The sequence below is a fragment of the Hippopotamus amphibius genome, chromosome 14 (assembly GCF_030028045.1).
Source record: "Hippopotamus amphibius kiboko isolate mHipAmp2 chromosome 14, mHipAmp2.hap2, whole genome shotgun sequence".
Taxonomy (NCBI): domain Eukaryota; kingdom Metazoa; phylum Chordata; class Mammalia; order Artiodactyla; family Hippopotamidae; genus Hippopotamus; species Hippopotamus amphibius.
Window position 1 is genome coordinate 62,296,993 of NC_080199.1, and position 20,790 is coordinate 62,317,782.

Consider the following 20,790-nt stretch of genomic DNA (forward strand, 5'->3'; position numbering starts at 1 on the left):
AGGAGCACAGCCCACCCACCCAAATACCACCGCGTTTACAGGCTCCACGTTGAGGACGGCCAGCCCCGTTTTCCAGATGGCAGCACCCACGCTCTCCTACAGCTTGCAAACTGCAAGTCAAGCCAGGTATCTCCGGGTCCAGAGGCCTGCCTCTGGAGATACAAAGGGCGGTCATACCGCAGACAGCCTGTCAGGCTGTCCAGCCACTGGGCCACCCGACCAGGCTGGAGGTGCCCAATCGGATGCTGAAGGTCCGACCTCTGTCCCTTCTGTGAGGCGAGGCAGTTTGGGCCAGAGAGTCAGAGGCGCCTGGGTAACGAACCCCTTCTCTCTGGGCACGTCCTTGGGGTTCCTCCAACCCCATCTCCCAGCCTGGAGGTCTGGCCGGGAGCCGCCGGTGCTCCCGGCGCCCTCTTGGTTGGCTCTAAGGCCCACTCTCAGCCCTTCCTACTGCCTCCCTCCCGAGCCCTGGCGGCTGCATTTGCCTCGCGCACCTGCCTGCCTGACTGTGTTCCTCCGCTCCCTTTAAGCACAAAGAAGCGCCCTAGGATCTCCTGGAGGAGGAAGTTCTTTTTGTCAATATGCCTTGACCCTGAGAAGGTGGTTTTGAGAATGAACCTGAAATACTGTATTTTCTCTGTGTATTTCCAAGGAGAAAGAGCTCTAGTTTTATAAGTCATAAGAAATACGAAGTTATAAGTATGATGTTCTGAGCCAGAGATGGAAAATCAACACTTAGAAAGCTTATTCTTTTTGAACGGACCTTTCATTGAAGACAGAATAAAGGATTCCCCTGTAGATTCCTTGAGCTGTAAACACGTAAAATCCCTCTGTGGACTTGATCGATTCAGTTGTGACATCTAAAAGAAAGCTAAAACTGTGCGTGAGCAATTCTTCTTGACAAAACCGTTCCATCAATCAGCTCCCTTAAATCATGCGACCCTTTTTGATTAAAACAGCCCCCTAAGATCCTGTGACTACTGTTAGATCTATCAGTCCCCTTAAACCCCATGACCTTCTTTGATTCAATCAGCACCCTTAAATCCCGTGACTCCTGTTACGTCAATCAGCAAGATAACGGTTCTGGTTTCACAGGGAAATACCAGGAAGTGTTACCAATGGCACAGTCCTATTTTGGAAAGTTCATGAAAAAAAAAAGCTTTTGAGTTCTGTGTACATATCCTACTATTTAAGACTTGCAGATCATTTATCGCTTTTTCCTCAATTTTAGAATTTCCATTCAGCTCAATACACATTTGAATCTTTTACTCTGGTTGCTTTACACATAATGAGGCTTAAAATATGGCTTCGGCGTCTTTAGCAAAGTTCTTCTGACTGATAAACGATTTGTGATTTTCTTTTGTCCTTGGTTGGAACCGCCTCAGGAACTGCCCTCATTTTCAAGAACTTGAAAGTGAGACTTTCTAATTGGAAGAATTCCAGAAGAGGCTGCATCCTTATAAGGTTAAAACAAACAAACAGTGTCATTTAGTAGTGTACAGACGTGTGAGGGCCAAGATAAAGAATGAAGTTCCAGCTTTATTTATTTTTTCCAGCTTCTGAAAAGTGTGGAGGGAGGAGTCAGCTGTAGGTGATGAAGACATGGGTTAGAATGTTTCATGAGGGTCACTCATCACCACCTGGTCCCCCTCTCTGTCCTGGGGCCACAAGTCAGTTAAAGAAGCCAGTCTCTTTCAAATCCTACACCTGTGTCCCTGAGAGGACCCAGGTGAAAGTACGTGGCTGGATCAGAGTAAAGTGCACATCTAAAAGGATCTAAGTTAATGAGACTGAGGGGCTGGGGCTACTGCCTTCATATACAAAGGACAGTCCTTTATATTTTATGTTTCCAGTTTGTGAAATACCCGTTTTCAAGACTGTACAAAGGTATAGGGGTAGATGTGATGCTTTGTACTTTTAAAACTAATATGTAGAATTTGTAATGCATTCACGTGGTGCAAAAATCAAAAAAATATAAAAAGGAACCCGGTGGGAAGTCTCACAATGACCCCCAGGTAACTGCAGCAGTATCTTCTCATGCAGTCTTGCCGTTGCTTTACGAGTGTGAAAGCAAGTGTGAATATGCTCTGGTTATTTCCCCTTGTGTTACACAGAGGTGGTTACTACTCTCAGGGTGTGTCTTGGAATTATTTCTATATCTGTAAAAAGTTTCTTCCTTTTTTTTTTTTTTTTTTTTACAACTGTGTATTTGGATTTATGGACCTACCATCATTTATTTAATCAGTCTCTATTGATGGAAATGTGATCATTTCCAATCTTGTACTTTTGCAGTCTGCACAAATATCTTGTGCATCAAAATTATTTCACAAGGATATCTGTGGAATAATATCTAGAAGTAAAAATTCTGAGGAAATTTGAAAATTATCAAATACCTTCGAAGAGGTTATACCAATTTTTACTCCCATCAGCAATGCACAAGAGTGTCTTTCTCCCGAGCCTTGACAGCAGTGTGTAGACAATTTTGGGGATATTTGCCAATCTGGAAGTGAAAAATGGTATCACTAGACGCATTCCCTCCAGTATCAGAACCGAGGCAAGGAAACCCAGTGTCATCACGGTTAATAGAACATTGTGCTGCAGTATGTTTCTCTTATGATGAGTGAGCTTTGAATAACTTTATCTAGTTAAATGCCACTTGTATTTCCTGTTCAGTTCATATCTCTTGACTATTTTTCTTTTGGATTACTGGTTTTCTTTTTTGTATAACGTTTTAGGAGCTTTCTCTTTCTGTTTTAACTTTTTTTTTGTTTTCTGGAATATAAATGTCCCTGTTTTGTTTGCCTGTTGACTTCTTTATGATGCTTTTGCCACATGGTTGTAAGTGTGCTGATATATCCATCTATGGTCTGTATATTTGTAGTCATATTTAGAAAAGCCTTCCCCACTCCTGGGTTATAAAGGAAGCCTGCAGTGCTTTCTTCTAATTCTACTATATACTGGATCCATTTACAGTTTATACTAGTGTTAGATGTAAGGTATGCATCCTTATGTTTTTTCTAGAAAATTACTTAATTTCTCTCTCATAATTTATTGACTAGTTCATCTTTTCCCCACTAATTTGAATTGGTATATATTAAAATTCTCATATGTATAAAGTCTATTTCTAGAATTTTTATTATGTAATTATTCTTTCATTTTGTTAGCCAAAACCACACTGTTGTAATTATTAAGAATTATATATGCTCTAATATCTAAAGGGCTGGATGTCCCTCATTCTCTACTTTTTTGAGTTTTCATGGCTCTGTTTTCATTTAACTTTTTATGTGTGTGTGTGTGTATCACATTTTCTTTATCCAGTCATCTTTCGATGGACCATTACATTGTTTCTATGTTACTGAATGTAAGTTCCACAGTGAGGCCAGACTGAAATATGGGAGTTTGGAGTTTGGAGTAAGGAGGACAGGTGGCTTACACCCCCCCAGACCCAGAACTCCCCAAAGGGTTTCAGCAAAGCCTTTTAAAAGGCCAGGTGAGGGAGGGGCGTCCCAGGGTATGTGATCAGCTCGTGCACAATTCTCTGACTGGTTGATGGCCATGTCATAAGGTGGTGTCATAGGGGTTAACATTATCAATCCTTAGGCTCCAGGAAGCCTGGGGACTATGTGCTCAAGCTCATCAAGTGGTTAACATCTTCCATTTGGTGGTGGTTTTTAGTACCTGAAAAACTCAGGACATATGCCTGAGAAAATATTGTCTGGGTACTTCAGAGAGGAGTTACAGCAGAGGATATGGGGAAGGGGTCTGTCCCAGGAAGGCCCATTAGGGTCCTGCTCGGTTACATCCATATCTTGGTTATTGTAAATAATGCTGCCGTGAACATGGGGGTGCAGATGTCTCTTCAACACACTGATTTGATTTCTGTTGGGAGTGGAATTGTTGGATCACGTGGTAGTTCTATTCTTAATTTTTTGAGGAAACTCCACACTGTTTTCCATTGTGACTACGCTGATTTACATTCCCACTAACAGTGCAGAAGTTTCCCTTTTCTCCACATCCTCACCAACATTGTTATCTCTTGTCTATTTGACGATAGCCATCCTCACAGGTGTGACATATCTCATTGTGGTTTTGATTTGCATTCCCCTGATGATAAGGGATGTTGAGCACTTTTCATGTACATGTTGGCCATCTGTATGTCTTTTTTGGAAAAATGTCTATTCAGTTCCTTGGCCTGGTTTTAAATTGGATGCTTGGTTTTTCCCTCTCCAGTTGTAGGAGTTCTTTATATGTTTGAGGTGTTAATCCCTTATCAGATATATGATGTGAAAGTACTTTCTCCCCTTCTGTTTGTTGCCTTGACCTCTGCTTTCTGGGTGACAGGGGTCCAGGCACTCGGGATCCTCCACTTCTCATACTTGTAGTTACATAGCGGTGGGACTGTGTTGTGATGAAACTGCACCGTGGCCGCGGATCACTTAACGGGTCTTCTGGGAGGCAGGCTATGAGGAGTGCGGGGGTGGATGGGCACAATTCCCGCGAAGTCGCAGTCAGATGGTCCCTTGCTTTGGAGGTCACGTCTCCTAGCCCAAAAGTGATGGGGCAATTTGTAAAGGGAGGACCTTGCAGCTGAAATACTGAGCTCTCGTTCCTTGTTGAAAAGGTCTGGAAACCAAGTGGTGTGGAACAGGGAATTTCCTGAAGTCACAGAAGCTCCGTTCAGACTTCCTGGGATGCTGAGACCTGCTCCGAGTCACTGTCACTGAGGAGGGAGCGACCTCAGGCAGGGACGGGAGGCGCTGCTGGATTGCACTTGCGCTGCTTGTCAAGGATGAGCTCTGTGGGGTGTGGCACGTGTGCTTGGCTTTGGGCATGTAAGAGGAGTGCTTTTCTGGGGTGGACTGGCTTTTTCCTCTGGTTGAGGGCCTCCTTGTGCCAAGCACAGCAGTTCTCTGTCATGGTTGGAAGGCCAGGCACAGAGAAGTCCGAGAATGTTTCCAGGTCACACAGCTGGTAGGGGCAGCGCTGTGGTCTGATGCAGACCAGATGCCCAGCCCTCACGCTCTCCATTTTCCCAGGAGCCATCGTGATCCCATATGTCAGCATCCCTCAGAGAGGCCCAGGCATCGGTGCTGGGAGCCTTCCTTGCCTAATAAGCCAGGACGCCGTAAGAAAGGGGACAGTACGTTTCCTGAGCCCACGATGCCCAGAGGCTGCTCTCAGCGAAGGGCCAAGAGCACACACTCTGGGTTGTTTCTCCTTGGAACATCAGGAGAAAAATACAGTATTTCAGGTTCATTCTAGAAACAGTCTTCTCAGGGTTAAAGTGTATTCTCCGAGAGATCCTAAACCTCTCTAGGGCACTTCACTGCACTTAGAGGGGGCGCGGAAAGGAATCAGGCTGGCGGGTGCCGAAGGCCAGTGCAGCCGCGGGAGTGGGAAGGGAGGCAGGAGGAAGGGCTGCGAATTGGACTTAGAGAGAACGGCCGCTAGAGGGCGCCAGGGCACCGGGGCGTTGGCAGAGGCCACCTGGGGCACTTCCGACAGACCACCAGGCCCAGAGATGGGGCTGGAGGAACCCCAAGAAGGTGCCCGGAGAGGTGAGGTTGGTTACCAGGCACTTCTGACTTTCCGGCCCAAATTGCCTCGCTTTGCTATTTAGAAAGAGCTGCGCAGGGTCTTAGTCTGGGGAACTTTTGTCCCTCATCTCACCCCTGCCTTCCTTGGGCCCGCGGGGGTGGGGAGGGAACCCCCACCTGCCCGTCCTGGGGGTATTGGGGAGGGGGAGGCTCAGAGTCCCAGCTGGAATCGCAGCGCCCCTCCTCCTCATGGCGAGGAAGCGACGGGGGAGAGAGGGTCTGTGCGGGGTCCTGGGGCTGGAGCCGCTGTGGTGGGACTCAGCCTTTCAACCTCCTAACCACGGCCTCCCTTACAGTAGGTTCCAGTAATACTTAACACAGATCCATGGGCCCAGAGTTTTTGATTTGGTGGGTCTAGTGTTAAAGGCAAATAATTTGTCTCTGACAATTTCTCAGGTGATGCTGATGTTGCTAGTTTAGGAACCACACTTTGAGAACCAATGCTTTAGCTCTTCACTTTATTTAGACAAAATGCATTTGTCTCCTGTGGGGTGCAACTGAGGACAGCATTGGTGGTGAGGAAAGACATCTGACATTTACTGAGCACCTATGACATTTGCCATGTGCCAGGTACCTCAGCAGCACTTTACACATATTATCCTATTTAATCCTCACACCAGCCCTGCCAGTCAATTCATAATTATTATTGAGACCCTGTCGTGTGTCATGCAATGTGCTGTACTAGGCTCTGGGGATGTGGAACCAACCCCACAGGGAAACATCTTGAGCAGATGATTATAAGAGCAACTAGTCTGATCCATAGAAAGTGGAAGACCAGAGAGGTTAAATAACTTGGCTAAAGTTACACAGCTAGTGGGAGACAGAGGAGACAAAACAAACTTAGAAACCATTTTACTCCAAAATGTGCGGTCCTTCCACTAAACCAGAGGTTCTCAGATTTTTGGTATCAGGGCCTCTTTAAAATCACTCTCAAAAATTATTAAAGACCCAAAAGATTTATTTGAGTTAAATCTATCAACATTTACTATATTAGAAATTAAAACAAAATGGTTCACGCTTTGAGAACCACTGCCCTAAACCAGGCTGCAAATAGTAACTATCTTTCTTAGGTTCTGTACCGTGACTTGTTTTAATGACGTCTGTAGCCATCAAAGATGAGGAACTTCTCCTATTTTTCAAAATATGAGGATCTCTTTTAAGCCTTAGCCTATATTTCTAGTGATGATGGCTTCCTAAAGACAAGGCTGACCTGCTTTGGAATCACCTTTTTAAGTGTGTGTGTGTGTGTTTATGATAAGGAAAAGCAACAGTTAAGCAGTCACAGAACAATCTAAGATGTGGTGGCTGTATTTATACACCGAAGGGTTTCTATTCCAGTCAAAGGCATTTTAAAAGATACAGTTCATAAAAGTTCCTGATGTGCATTGCCTTCAAGGTTCTTCGAGGCAAACACAGTCCCCAGGGAAGCCCAAGGAAGGGCCGAGGGATCCCTCCTGCTCTCATTACAGTAAGAGAAATAGATGGATGATTGGACTCAAGAGCTGGTGACTTTTATATAATGTTGGCAGCCAAATCGTGTTTAATTGTGGGCTAACGACTGAAATACTGCCCTTCCCCATTATTTGTATTATCTAATGGGCATGACAAGGCCTAGTAGATACTTTCCTTTGGTGTGTAATGGTCGGCGGTTGTTCAGATACCGATGCTCTTGCTGACTGAACACTTCATGGCCTCGTTAAGTTTTACTGAGTAAAGTTACCAAATCAGAGCTGACATAACTCCATGTGGTTCTCAGCAGATGATCAGTGAGCTCAGATCTCCTTTTATTTGTATACAAACGAGTGAACTAGGCAGTGCTGTAGCAAGGTCAGTACAGTTATTTAGATATAGCAGACCCTTGGATGAGAAGTGGGAAAGAGAATCTGTCAGTCATCCGACTCTATGGTCTTCTTCTTGACACCAAACATCTGGGTCACTGATTCATGGGGAAACTTTAAAAATGTTTATCCAGATGTTTCGTGTCACACAGGTGCATCACATAGCCAAAACAAAGCAACCAAACGATGTGTGATGCGAGATTATCATTTGTCATCTCCCTAAAAGCTGAGATTTGACACCAAGCATCTCCGTTGGTTGACCTGAGGCATCATGGAATCCTTCACATGGCATCTCTGTGCACAAGGCACATTTTGCCAGGTGACTAACTTTTTAGAAGAAATATTTTTCTGGAAAGAAGCACTTGTAGGAAGGTCTTAGGCATAAGGAATTATACTGGCAAGTTAAATATCTTCTTCACCATCACAGCAAACAGGAGTCTATGATACGTCCCCTGAGGGACCTTCTCCTGGGAATCCTTTTAGCCAAGTTTCTTGTGCTCTTCCTTGCCCTGATCTTTTAAAAGCATTGTGGGGACTTCCCTGGTGGCGCAGTGGTTAAGAATCCGCCAGCCAATGCAGGGGACACAGGTTCGATCCCTGCTCCAGGAAGATCCCACATGCCATGAAGCACCTAAGCCCTTGCGCCACAACTACTGAGCCTGTGCTCTAGAACCTGCGAGCTACAACTACTGAGCCCATGTGCTGCAACTACTGAACCCCATGCACCTAAAGCCCATGCTCTGCAACAAGAGAAGCCACCACACCGAGAAGCCTGCACACCGCAACGAAGAGTAGCCCCCTCTTGCCACAACTAGAGAAAGCCTGCATAAAGCAATGAAGACCCAACACAGCCAAAAATAAATAAAATAATAATAATAATAATAAAAGCAATGTGTCCCCGCTATTGTAAACAGTGCTGCAGTGAACATTGGGGTGCATGTATTGTGGAACTAAGCCCAGTTAATGTTAAGTCCTAAGTATCTCACAGGTTCCAAAGCTCCTGCCTCTGAGCCCAGGGTTTGAATCTTGCCTCGCCATGTGCTCAGTGGACAATCTCGGGCCAGTGACCCTCTCTGCACCTCGGTTTCCGCATTTGTAAAGTCGGGATAATAAGAGCATGTGCATCACAGGTGGTTCTAAGGTTTGAGTTTAGTATTTGAAAAGCACCTAGAACAGGGTCTACTCAGAGCAGGCACTAGATCGGCTATACTGTTCTTAGAGGGTCCTCACTGTCTTGCACCCCCTCACTTAGCACTCCCCATGCCAGGCCACTCTCTCCAGACTGACTTTGCTCTGACAGGCAGGATGCATGTCACTTCCTGCTGAAAGGCCAGTTGCCTCCATGATGGCCTGAGACCCTTTGGGTGGCACTGAAGACTCCCCTCCTGGCTCCCTCCACGTGTCCACACACCCAACACTCAGGGCACACACCAGTCAGTCTCTGGCCACGTGTGCTTCAGCCCCTTCCGCCCGGATTCCACTCTGGAGTGGAATTCCCTCCCCTACTGGCTGCAAGCCCCTCGGAGTAGCTGAGGGAGTCAACATGGGAGCATCTGGGCCCCCACATCACAGACTTTATCTCGTTGATTCCTTGTGAGGCAGCTCTTCTTTTTGCCTCACTTTACAGGTAGGAGACTGAAGATCAGTGATTCTCAAGATCATACACTCGTAGTGGAGCTGGGATTAAGTCCAGGTGTGGCTGTCTCCAATGTCTGCGTGGTTGCAAAGACTCCACACAAACCTCTCATGTCGTTGAAGAGGGAAAAACAGCCAGAGGTCTTCAAGGGGAGAAAGACATTAGGAGGATGTGGAAACACCTCCCCCAGTGCAGCACGTAAGTGGTGGGTTTGGAATGTGTCCATTTAGCTGGAACGCATTTCCAGAGTCTCCCCTCCTGCGTGGAGCCGAATTAGGGTTGGGCTCAAGAGAAAGTCGGCAGCTTTGCAAGTGGAAGTGAGGTGCAGCCACACTTTCCGTGGGAAGGTCAGAGCCATCCCAGCTTAGGATGTTGCTGCGGGCCTGCTGGCTCACTCTGCTGTCGGGGACCCAGCCCCCCTGCATCTCCTCTGTCAGCTGCTCCAAATCTGGACTCAGCTCAGGGAGCTCTGCAGTGAATTGTGCCGTCCCACAGTCAGCCACAGCATCGGAGGTGGAGGCTGGGAGGCCGGGAAGGTGATGTGAGCTCCAGATCATGTCCGTGGATTCCAGCTTTCCTCGTGGGCCCCCACGTCAGTCTGTCTTCCCTTCCCTGCTGACTCAGGCGCAGTGCCAGACGCAGGGGACACGCTTACGAAGGCCCAGACATGCAGCCTAGTTTCCAAAGACATGGACTTTGGGGTCAGATTGGCTCTCAATCCTGGCTCTGCTGACAGCTGTTTGACCTGGAGAAGTTACTCACCCTTTCTGTGATTCAGTGCTCTCCTCCGTAAAGTGGAGAGTGATACAGTGGAGTGTCTGAAGAGGCTCAGTGCTAGCCGCCTGATCATTTTGTTGTATTCTGCTTTAATTACGGTAGTCACATATGCACTTTCTGTATGTCAAAAACAAAAATCACATCCTTGTTCACAACCATCTTCTGTCTTTTCAGTCTTCTTAGGAAGACTAAGTCTAGCTTTTCCAGGTCTCTCCTTGTTTCCAGCCTTTATCTAACGATGGGCCCTCATTTTTTTTTTAAGAACTTTTATTGAGATATAATTGACATACAATAAACTGCATACATTTAAAGTGTAAAATTTGATATTTGTTTCTTATTAGTGATGTATTTATGGCAATCCCAATCTCCCAGTTCATCCCACCCCCCCCAGCCCCCACTTTCCCCAATGGGCCCTCATTAAAATAGCCAAAACCTTCATGAAAGAACATGCAGGAAAAGATGTACATGCCATATGTACAACATTCTTTTGGATAAAACAGAAAGAAGAAGTAAACGGTATAAATCTTATAAATTTCCTCTAATATAGTAGACTAGAAAGATCTGTAAATCTATTTTGAAACAACTATCTTTTCATATTTAAGAAAATCCTAGTGATTTTTGAATTTCATTTTCCTTCACTTTATTACAATCACTTTCAGGTCCTGCGTAGTTTCCAGACGGCACCAAGGCTCAGAGCAGCTGCATCTCACACAGACCAACCAGCGTGGCTGGCGACAGAGGCTTTGGAAAGCCTGCTGCCCCTCCCTAGCATATACTGCTCCCCTGGGCCCTCCACGGACGAGAACCCACAGAGGCTGGCAGGCAGAACAGTTGCTCAAGGGCCGTGTGCCTCTAGGCCTTTTCTCCCAGGGTCCTAATCCCAACATTTGGGCAGATGCCTGGCTTAGCCACAGCCTCGTCCAAGAACATTATGATCTCAATCCATCCTGGCTTTGTTCTAGGACCTTCATCCCCAGAAGCCTCCCAGGCAGCAGTGGGGGAGGACACAACATAATTCCCGACCCCCAGGACCTCCCGTTGTTCACAGCCATGAGGATGAAAAAAAGAGTAAGAGCAGGAGTTTGGCCTTTGGCCACCATGGGTTTGTACCCCAAATCCAGTTCACATTGTCTGGGATAAAATGCTCAGAGCCTCAGTTTCCTCAGATATAAAATGGGTATGACCCTGGCCGTGGTGAAGCATCAATAACGTGACGTGTCTCTCTGCTGCCTGACAGGCGGCCCTCGATCAACGGCAGTGAGCCTCACTGGGGGGATGGGACAGCTGAGGGCAAGGGAAGAGGGCGTGGGGTCTCCAGGCCGCCTGGGGTGCCCTCCGTCTGGGGCTTTCTCTGTTTGGAGCAGTGACAAGAACATAGAGGCGGGACATGCAGAGAGGAATGAAACTGACCAAGGAGTACGTGGCACCTTTTCATTTAGTCAGTCTTTATTTAAGTGTGTGCTTTTGAAATAGCTTATTAAATATGACCTTTTCAAAACTCAATTCTCACAATATTTACAGTGACTTTTATGCAAACATATTTTAACTGTGAGCTTCTTGATCCCTCTTTCACGTTAATAATTTACAAATTTGTAGCACAGCAAAATCTCAGTTACTTCATTTACTGCCTTTTAGACTAGTTTTGTTTGTCAGGTACTAAACTAGGATAAGAGATTGCTAGGAAAGAGCTAATTCAAGCTCAGAGGAAATAAAACATGTTTTATTTATCAGAAAAGAATTCTAACAAGGCCTTGCTTTCCAACTGAAAACGTGCCCATGACGTGTGGAACAGTATTTAAGCAAAGAAATAAATTTTCAATGGTCATTATTGCACCTTCTATTTTTAAAAAAATATTTACACTCATTTCTTTTAAACAAATAAAACCAGAAAAGTCAAATTTGAAGAGACTCTGGACTGTCAGGGAATGTTATAAAAACAATCTGACCTCAGTGACTGAAGAATGAAGGTCATCAGATGGTCTGGCACCGGCCAGAGCTGCTGCAAGAAGGTCCCACAGGCCCCGCAGTATCTGCCTCAGGATTCTATGCTGGGCACAGAAAAACATAGCCAAGAGGGTGAAACTGTGCCAGGTGGCTCTTCAGATGCTAAATCTACAAGGGCACTGATCCTGGAGAGGGATCTTTCCCTCTCTGGGTGGAGAAACATCTGGTTGAAGAACACGGTACCCAATGTTGTAAAAAGTGAAGATTCCTATGGAAGGCAATAACTCATGATTTGGAAACAGAATTATGAAAAAAATACAGATTAACAATTGTATCTTTAATGTCTTGTAAATATAGCTTTAACATTCCATTTTATACACTCGATGTCTGAAAACAAGCCATGGCCTTTTTAAAAAAAAAAAAAACACTAATTCTTTAACCATCCTAGTACACAAGAAAGTATGTGAGACCAATATTTTTATAGTTTTTCTACCTTTTCACTGAAGAATTTGATGTGAAATTAGAAGGACAGCTTATTAGAAAATAAAGTAAAAAAATTGTCAGTCCTTTGAGGATTTTTTTCATGCATTTAATCATTTGCGCTTCCAACGGCAATGTTCCCTTATTTATAAAAGTTGTCTAAAGACCTGTGCAACCCTGTGGACCCATGGTTTTGCACATGCTGGGCATCTCAGTGCAATGATTCCTACTCTAAAATACACTTTCACCACAAAACTTTTTTCCCATAAGAAGTGTGAATGAAATATTCCAAACATTCACTAACCATACAGAAGTCTGTATGAAACAGCAGTGACTGTTGCTAGAGATGAGGTTCTTAACCATCTGCTTCAAGTTCTCAAGTGAGCAGCTCCTACCCCGTGGGTCCTCTATGCCGGTGACCCTTGTTAGTTCATCCTGTTTGATCCTGTTTGTACTTAGTTAGTTCCATGCTAACCTGGTTGGAGCGGGTGTGTGTGTGTGTGCGCGCGCGCGTGCGCGCCATGAGTCAGGCATGCTGAGGAGATCCGTTGGGGTGGAATGTGGGGCAGTGAGCAGAAAGGTGGGTGGGCATCAATTCCCTAGGAAGTTAGGAATGAATGATTACAGTTAGAAGATACGGGCATGGGACAGAATACGTAATGACTGAAAACAATGGACCTTATTTTCTCAGTGCCTTAAGAAATTTGTTTGGCCAAGTGCAGACGGGCAAAACAGTTTTGTGCATCTTGCCCCCATGCCCAGTTCTCCTCTGAGAATTTAATCCTCTTTGAGGACTCACTGACACCCATCCTTTGAGCTCCTACTACTTGGTGGCTCATGGTGACTGAGGGCTCAGGTCTGCAAGCCCATAGCCTTGCTGCCTTTCGTCAAGAAAGGGTTAAAATTGCTTTTATCAGTGTCTAATACAATGGTTCTGATTTCACTTAAATAATCACAGACTCAATTAAGATGAATATATTATTCTAAATTAATTCTTTACATTCAAACGTTTATGTTCCATCCACCCTGAACAATGAATTGAGAAAAAACAGGCACCTCCAAAGCCTTCCCAAAAATGACTACTTTTTTTTTTGAAAGGACACTTTTTGTACAAACTGAACAAATGAGACAGCGACTGTGGCAGGAAACTGGGTGACACTTCAGGGCGCTGTTTTCTTCAAGTCTCGGATCTGTTTCATCAGGTAGTTCTTCTCATCCGTGAACTGCTCGTCATCCGCCCTTTCTTTTTGGAAGCTGCCCAGGAACTCTATGAGTTTGGGTTGGTTTTTGAGTAGAATCTCCACAATAGGCTGTGTTTTGTGAGGACTGGCCACAAACACCTGAAACATGAGAAACAAACACCTAGGACAAGGAATGCACATCAGGGAAAACACAGATCCCACCTGTGTCTCATTTGTTGCGTGTGTTAGTAAAATACAGAAAGCCCCAGATTATACTTCCTTATTGAAGAAAATCAGTAATTCCCCATTCATACTCATTTTCTATATAGAATATACAAATATATTTAATATATTTAAATTATATATTGATCATATATTTTAAATTATCATTATAATTATATATTATGTATTTATATATACCTATATATAAATATATAACCATATATAGAGAATATAAAATATATATATAATATATTGAATATACTTAATATACTCATCTGGCTCAAAATTCAAAAGAGACAAATGTGAAAAGTCCCCCCCCACCTCCTCTCCCTGGAGGTCACCAATGTTATTATTTTCTTATGTATGTGGAGCTTTAACATTTATAACTGCGTAGGCCCCACCTTCCAGAGACTCCAATGCAGCAGATTTAGGGTGGAGGTCTGGCTCTTTATATTTTTATAAAGTTCCACAAAGATTCTTATGTGCATTCCTAGTTGAAACCATGATCCTGGGCTAATCAGTCAGCTGCACGATAAAAGACAGTAACAACTATAACAGGACACAGTAGCTCAAAACTATAATGTTGTGACTTCCCTGGAGGTCCAGTGGTTAAGACACTGTGCTTTCATTGCAGGCAGCACAGGTTCCATTCCTGGTCGGGGAACTAAGATCCTGCATGCCATGAGGCATGGCAAACAAAACAAAACAAACCCCCAAGCATATTAAAAAACTATAATGCTGACTGGTACAATATTTTGCAAAGGACACACTTCCTAGTTAGATGCTATATATATGATGACATGATCAGAATATCCATAAAAGTATTAACTGCTATACAGCTCTCTGGTTTCATGTTCTGCACTCCTCACTCCTCAGAAGGGCTGAGTGCTTCACCACCAGCCCCTCTGCCCACCGCCTCCCCATCCCGGACCTCCAATAGAGTGCACAGCTCTACTCTGAACACACTATGGCCATTGATTGGTTATGGGGAGAGGGGGAGCTACAAGGTTGAACCCTCAAGGTTCCTCCAACCCAGCAAGTATGAGGAAGGAGAAGCTACACCAGGATGGTAAGGACCTATGAGAGGGAAATGAAAAGCTGTGGAGGTTCAAAGGAGGTGGGGATAGCATTAGATTTCTGAGTTTGGAACAGGAAGGGCTCATGGTGTAGGTGACATAGAAGTTAGTCCATGAATCAGATTTTCTCTCTTTTTTAAAAAATTGATCAAAGACCTAAATATAGGAGCTAATAAAACTTTTAGAGGAAAATATAGGGGTACATCTTCATGACCTTGGATTTGGCAATGATTTCTTAGCTATGACATCAAAAGCATGGGCAACAACAAAAGAAGAAATGGATAAACAGAACTTAATCAAAATTTAAAACTTTTGTGTATCAAAGGACACTATCAAGAGAGTGAAAAGACATACAGAATGTAAGAAAATATTTGCAAATCATATATATAATCAGTGTCTAGTATTGAGAATAAAGAACTCTTACAGTGCAAAAACAAAAAGATAAACAACCCTTTTAAAAGAGGGGCAAAGGGGAACTTCCCTGGTGGTCCAGTTGGTAAGACTCCATGCTCCCAATGCAGGGGGCCTGGGTTTGATCCCTGGTTGGGGAACTAGATCCCACATGCATGCTGCAACTAAGAGTTTGCATGTTGCAACTAAAGATCCTGAGTGCCACAACTAACACTGGGAGCAGCCAAAATAAATGAATATTTTTTTTAAAAATTAAAAGGGGCAAAGGACTTAAATGGATATTTCTCCAAAGAAGATACATAAATGGCCAATAAGCATGTGAAAAAATGCTCAACATCATTAGGTCGTTAGGGAAACATAAATCAAAACTACAATGAGACTAGGCCAACTACAATTAAAAAAAAAAACAACCTAACAATAACAAGTGAGGAATGGAGAAACTGGAACCCTGTACATTGCTGGTGGGAATGTAAAATGGAGCAGGCTCTATGGAAAACAGTTTGGCAGTACCTCAGTAAGTTGCACATTGAATTACCATAAGACCAAGCAATTCTGTTCCTAGGGATATACCAAAAGAATTGAAAACATTTGTTCAAACAAAAACTTGTACATGAATATTCACAGCAGCACTATTCACAATGGCCAGAAGTCCTTCAACTGATGAATGAATAACAAATTATGATATATCCTTACAATGGAATATTATTCAGCCATAAAAAGGAATGAAGTCCTATTGATCATGCTACAACATGGATGAACCTTAAAAACATTATGCTAATAGAAGAAACTGGACACAAAAGGCCACACATTGTATCATTCCATTTATATGAAATATCCAGAATAGGCAAGTCCATAAGACTGAAACACTTTAAAATAGTTAACATGGTGAATTTTATGTTATATGAACTTTACTACCATAAATTAAAATTGTTACTTATTAAAAAAAAAAAAAGTACCCCAGGCTCATTTACATTGTTACACAAAATGCCTGATGTTTACAGAACACCTAGTATGTTAGGAAATCACGTACTGCAGCCAAACATGTGGCTCCTCTGATCATCATCTGTTTACAAGTGAGCTGCTGGCAAGTTTTAGCTAGAAACTGTCTGGCATTTGTGGTAATTACAACAATAACCCACAACAGTCTTTATTCCTAAAAAATTTTTTCTAGAAGATTAAATATATAGAACTAAGCTTCTCTGAATCAAAAATAAATGTGAAATGTAGTGGAATTTGCAGACAAGGCATCACTGGATCAACTCCACTGAATCCATACACTGTACAACAGACCTAAAAAAATGGTAAATTTATTTTCAAGTTTATAATTTTCCTTATTTTTTATGGCTTCTTAACTCTGCTGCCTCTAAAGGTAGTTGCTGGTTAGAGGTGACTAATGCCCTAATGCACAATTCCTTTGGGTCACCTGGGACACTGAAATCAAGGCTTGAGATGAACCATTCAATGAGGAATGCACTTCTAAACCAAATCTTTTGAATATCATGTCCAGTATAGAGTTTCTTGGTTTTCTCTCTGCTGTACCCTTTTTAAAAAATACTATTTCAAACCACCCCCAACAAGTTAAACAAATGAAACTACCTGTGACTTCTCTTTTCAGAATGTGGTCTTATTGTCTGTCTCCCTCAATTTATACAACATGTCTTAGAAATGTGATTTATGGAGAAAGGCAAGTATCACCACCACAACTCAAATATTTTTAGCTCAGAAAACCAGGAATATTTTGTTCTCTATTTTAAACCTGAATGCTTTTTATGAAAGATTAAAAAATGCATATCCTACACACATATTCATTCATTTCAGTCAAATTCTATTTTGCCAAGGGAGATTTGTGCTAGACAAACTATTGGAAGACTAGTCTGCTGTTTGCTAACCTAACTGTCTGGGAGGCATGCTGTAAGCCTGGAATGCTTTGTATTTGGCTTTGAAACTGGGGCTTCTGTTACAGTTACATGGAAGTTACTTAAAGCAAAATTCCATTCCGGGGAAGTATAGAATGAGACCTTTTAATTCTAAAGGTTCACTACCTCAAATGAATACAAATCTGAGCAATACAGTATTTAGGATATTTTGACACAAACCATATTGGCACTGATCAGAGACAAGTAATTTGTTTCCTTTAAGGAAGAAGAACCTGATCCCTGCCTCTGTGAGCTGACATCCATGAGCAGCAGTGAGCCCACAGCAGGACTAGACCAGGCCCCACGGCACTGCAGGGAGGAATAAAACCCTGGGCAGGAAGTGAGAGAGGAGGAGAGCAGGCCAGAAGCTCAGAAGGCTCTCAAAATCTCTAGAATCTCCTGAAACCCTCCTCAGCTCACTGTCACCATCTTTATCATCATTTTGATTACAAAAGTGACACATGGGGAAAATTAGGGAAATAGAGAAAAGAAGGCACAAAGAAGAAAGTTAAAGAAAATCACATAATTCCTCCACCCAAAGACAACCATTGTAAATACTTTGTGTATATCCTTCCTGCATTTTTTTCTGTGCATATAACTAAATATAAATATAATTAGACAAAACTGGGCTTGCATTCTACACATAGTGGTTTGTAACCTGCTTTTTCACTTAATAATATGTTTTCAACATTTACAGCTTCTTACATTTAAGATACAGTTGGGACTACAATAACAGACATTGTTGTTATTACAACTGCTTTGGTATTTTGGAATCCAAGTCTTTGCGATCTACAAACTGCACAAAGTTGTGGAAATTATGTAGAAAATTATATATTTATTCCAAAATTACATAGAAAAGTAACTTAAAAATTTTTCTTTCATAGCCAACTCCTAACTTCACTTGGTCAACTGCTTTCTTCATCAGTAGACTCAGATTTCGTACATCATGACTGGAATAGTTGTCCTGCTAAAAAATGGGTGCTTGAGGAAGTGGGTGATTCATGGTTAGGCTTTCACCAAATTAATCTGTAATTCTGCATTCTTTTCAAAAGCATGGAAATTATTCTCAACTAGGATGGTTCTTGTTCTGTATACTTTTTTAGGTGAATTATCAAACTGGCCTTTGGATTTTTGGAATAAGCTAGTGTGGAGCTTCTTGTTTTCATTGAAATGGCTATTGTGGCCAACTGCTAGGATCTGAGTGACAGAGTAGTACACTCAGGATCATTTTCGGCAGTGGCCATCCTCAAGTTCCAGCAGTTCTGAGAAGTGAGCCAAAAGGCACTGACCATCCCCACCCTCTACATGGTTTGGTAGAAAGTGGCAACATGGTCCTTTGCTATTAAGGAGGTTAACAGGGAAAGGAAAGAGAGATTAGCTCATAGCTGGTATCTAAATTCACACTGGGCATATCTCTGGAAGAGGCGGGATCACAGAGACAAAGATCTCCTGAACCTAGTATCTTAAAATTAGAATTTTAATTTTAATTTAACTTTTTTAATTTAACATTTTGCAAGTAAGGAAACAGATCCAGATGGATTTGCCCAAAGTCACTGGTGGCAACCAAGCCACAACAAAGACCGAGGTCTCTTGACCTCCATCCAGTCCTTTCCCATCATACCATCATGTTTGTCAATAGCAGAGAAAACATGAAATGGCATCTCATTCAAGTCCTTGAACTTTTTAAGCAAGCTAATGAAAACTGGCCACTAATAATCTGGCAAAGACATTTTTAGTTATGTGTTCCACATTTTCTGTACCTTATGGAAGGTGCTTGGGGAAAAAGACTATTAGTAAAGAACTGTGAAAAAACTCTAGGACTCTAGAAAAAGCTGTTACTTTTTCTAAATAACAAAATATTATTTTTGGCATGTAAACAATTCACTTTGCACTTCAGTGCAAGGAACATAGTTAGGGTCCAGGGTAAGTCCAGTTTATACACATACAAGTAAACAAGTGGTCAACTATTTTTAAATGCACCTACTCTGTCCAATGATGAGATGATTCAAATTCTGATCTCAGAGGATGGAAGTAGGTTATTTCTATTTTGCCACTCACTGAATACTTCTATAATACTGCATTTTGGAACAAAGTTATATGAAGCATGTTCTCATCTAGGATGATATACTAAAATTCTGTGGAAGCTGGAATGACAAGACACACAGCCTTCTATAATCTCCTCAGTCAAAAGGGAAGGGTCTTAAGAGGATCTATCATTTTATACTCTGCGGGCATTTTCCTGTCCTACAAGAGTCTATTTTTGTTTCATCCAATTTGTTTATTCTTTATGAAATAATTCTAACACAGAGAAGAGCACAGCAATAACATATCACATTTCAAGTTCCCACCATCAGCTCTATCATTTTTGCCAAACTTGCCTTCAGAATTTTAATAAAATAAAACATGACAGATATAATTAAAGGCTATTAGACACTTCTTCATGATATCATTCTCTTTCCTACCCCTCCCCTGAGGTGACTGCTATCCTGAATTTGGTATTTATCATTCCCATACAGGTTTTTAGACTATAACTGCATATATCTGAATCCATACATAGTATCATTTTGCATGTTTTTAAGCTTTAAATAACATCCTCCTAACATCTGCTTATCCCACTCAGTGTTTCTGCTACTTATCTACACTGACCCATATGACGCTATTAATTTTAACCCATTTCTATATGCTATTGTGTGACTGTATCACAACTTATTTTCCCAGTCTCCTGTAGATACTCATTTTTTTTTCCATCTTATAACATGCTAAACAATGTTGCAATAAACATTTTGGTACACAACTCCTTATGCATGTGAGCAAGACTCTCCCTAGGAAATTGCCAGAAAATGAGATTTCAGGACTGAAGAGTATGGACATTTTCAGTACTTTATTTTGCTAAATTGCTCTCCCAAGTGCTTGTACCAATTTACCATGTATGACCTGCTGCTCTCCAATCTTACCAAAAATTTGATATTGTCAGACAAACATTTTTGTCAATGTGAAAAATGTAAAGTGATATCTCATTGATATTTTAATGGCCATTTCCACAGTTACTACTAAGATAAGCATCTTTACCTATTTGCTGGCCAATCAGGTTTCCTCATCTGTAAATCAATTTGTATCCTTTGCCTATTTTTCTATTGAACTGTTTGTCTTTTCTAAATGATCTGTCAGTTATATGTGTCACATTCTGTCCTATTTTTCAGTTTGCTTATGATGTCTTTTCAAAAAGAAGTGTTAAATTTTAATGTAGTCAAACATTTTCTTTTTTCTTTTTTTTTAATTGTATATATATATATATTTTATTTTTAAATTTTTTTATTTTTTTGGGGGTACACCAAGTTCAATCATCTGTTTTTATACACATATCCCCGTATTCCCTCCCTTCCTAGTCAAACATTTTCTATTATGTTTTGTGACTTTAAATTCTTTTTAAAAATTCTTTCTTCTCTAATATCATAAAAAGTCTCCTATTTTCTCTTTTGAAAATTAAAAAATTTTGCTTTTCAAGTGTAGATCTTTACGTAGAATTTATTTCTGAATATAGTGGATAGTAGGGTTTTCTATATGAATAACCCATTACTATAGAACCATTTACAAACAGTAACCCTTTCTTCATTGATTTATAATCCCTCCACTACCAAATATCAAATTTCATATTTGCACAGGCTTACTTCTGGGCCTTTTACTCTGTTTTGCTGTTCCATTTATCTATCTC

At 42.0% G+C, this 20,790-nt stretch overlaps 1 protein-coding gene across 12 annotated transcripts in view; it reads right to left on the reverse strand.

The window, feature by feature from the left end:
- Nucleotides 1–10,314: 10,314 nt before the first annotated feature.
- Nucleotides 10,315–20,790, reverse strand: part of CAB39L (calcium binding protein 39 like) — a 104,058-nt gene continuing 93,582 nt past the window's right edge. For 7 of the 12 annotated variants that reach the window (XM_057707326.1, XM_057707320.1, XM_057707327.1 and 4 more), the window contains one exon: nt 10,317–13,612. In XM_057707326.1, coding sequence (XP_057563309.1) covers nt 13,433–13,612 — 180 coding nt within the window. In that variant the 3' untranslated portion in view covers nt 10,317–13,432. Of the gene's footprint in view, nt 13,613–20,790 lie in introns of all 12 variants that reach the window. The other 5 variants (XM_057707328.1, XM_057707330.1, XM_057707322.1 and 2 more) reach the window with 2 other exon arrangements.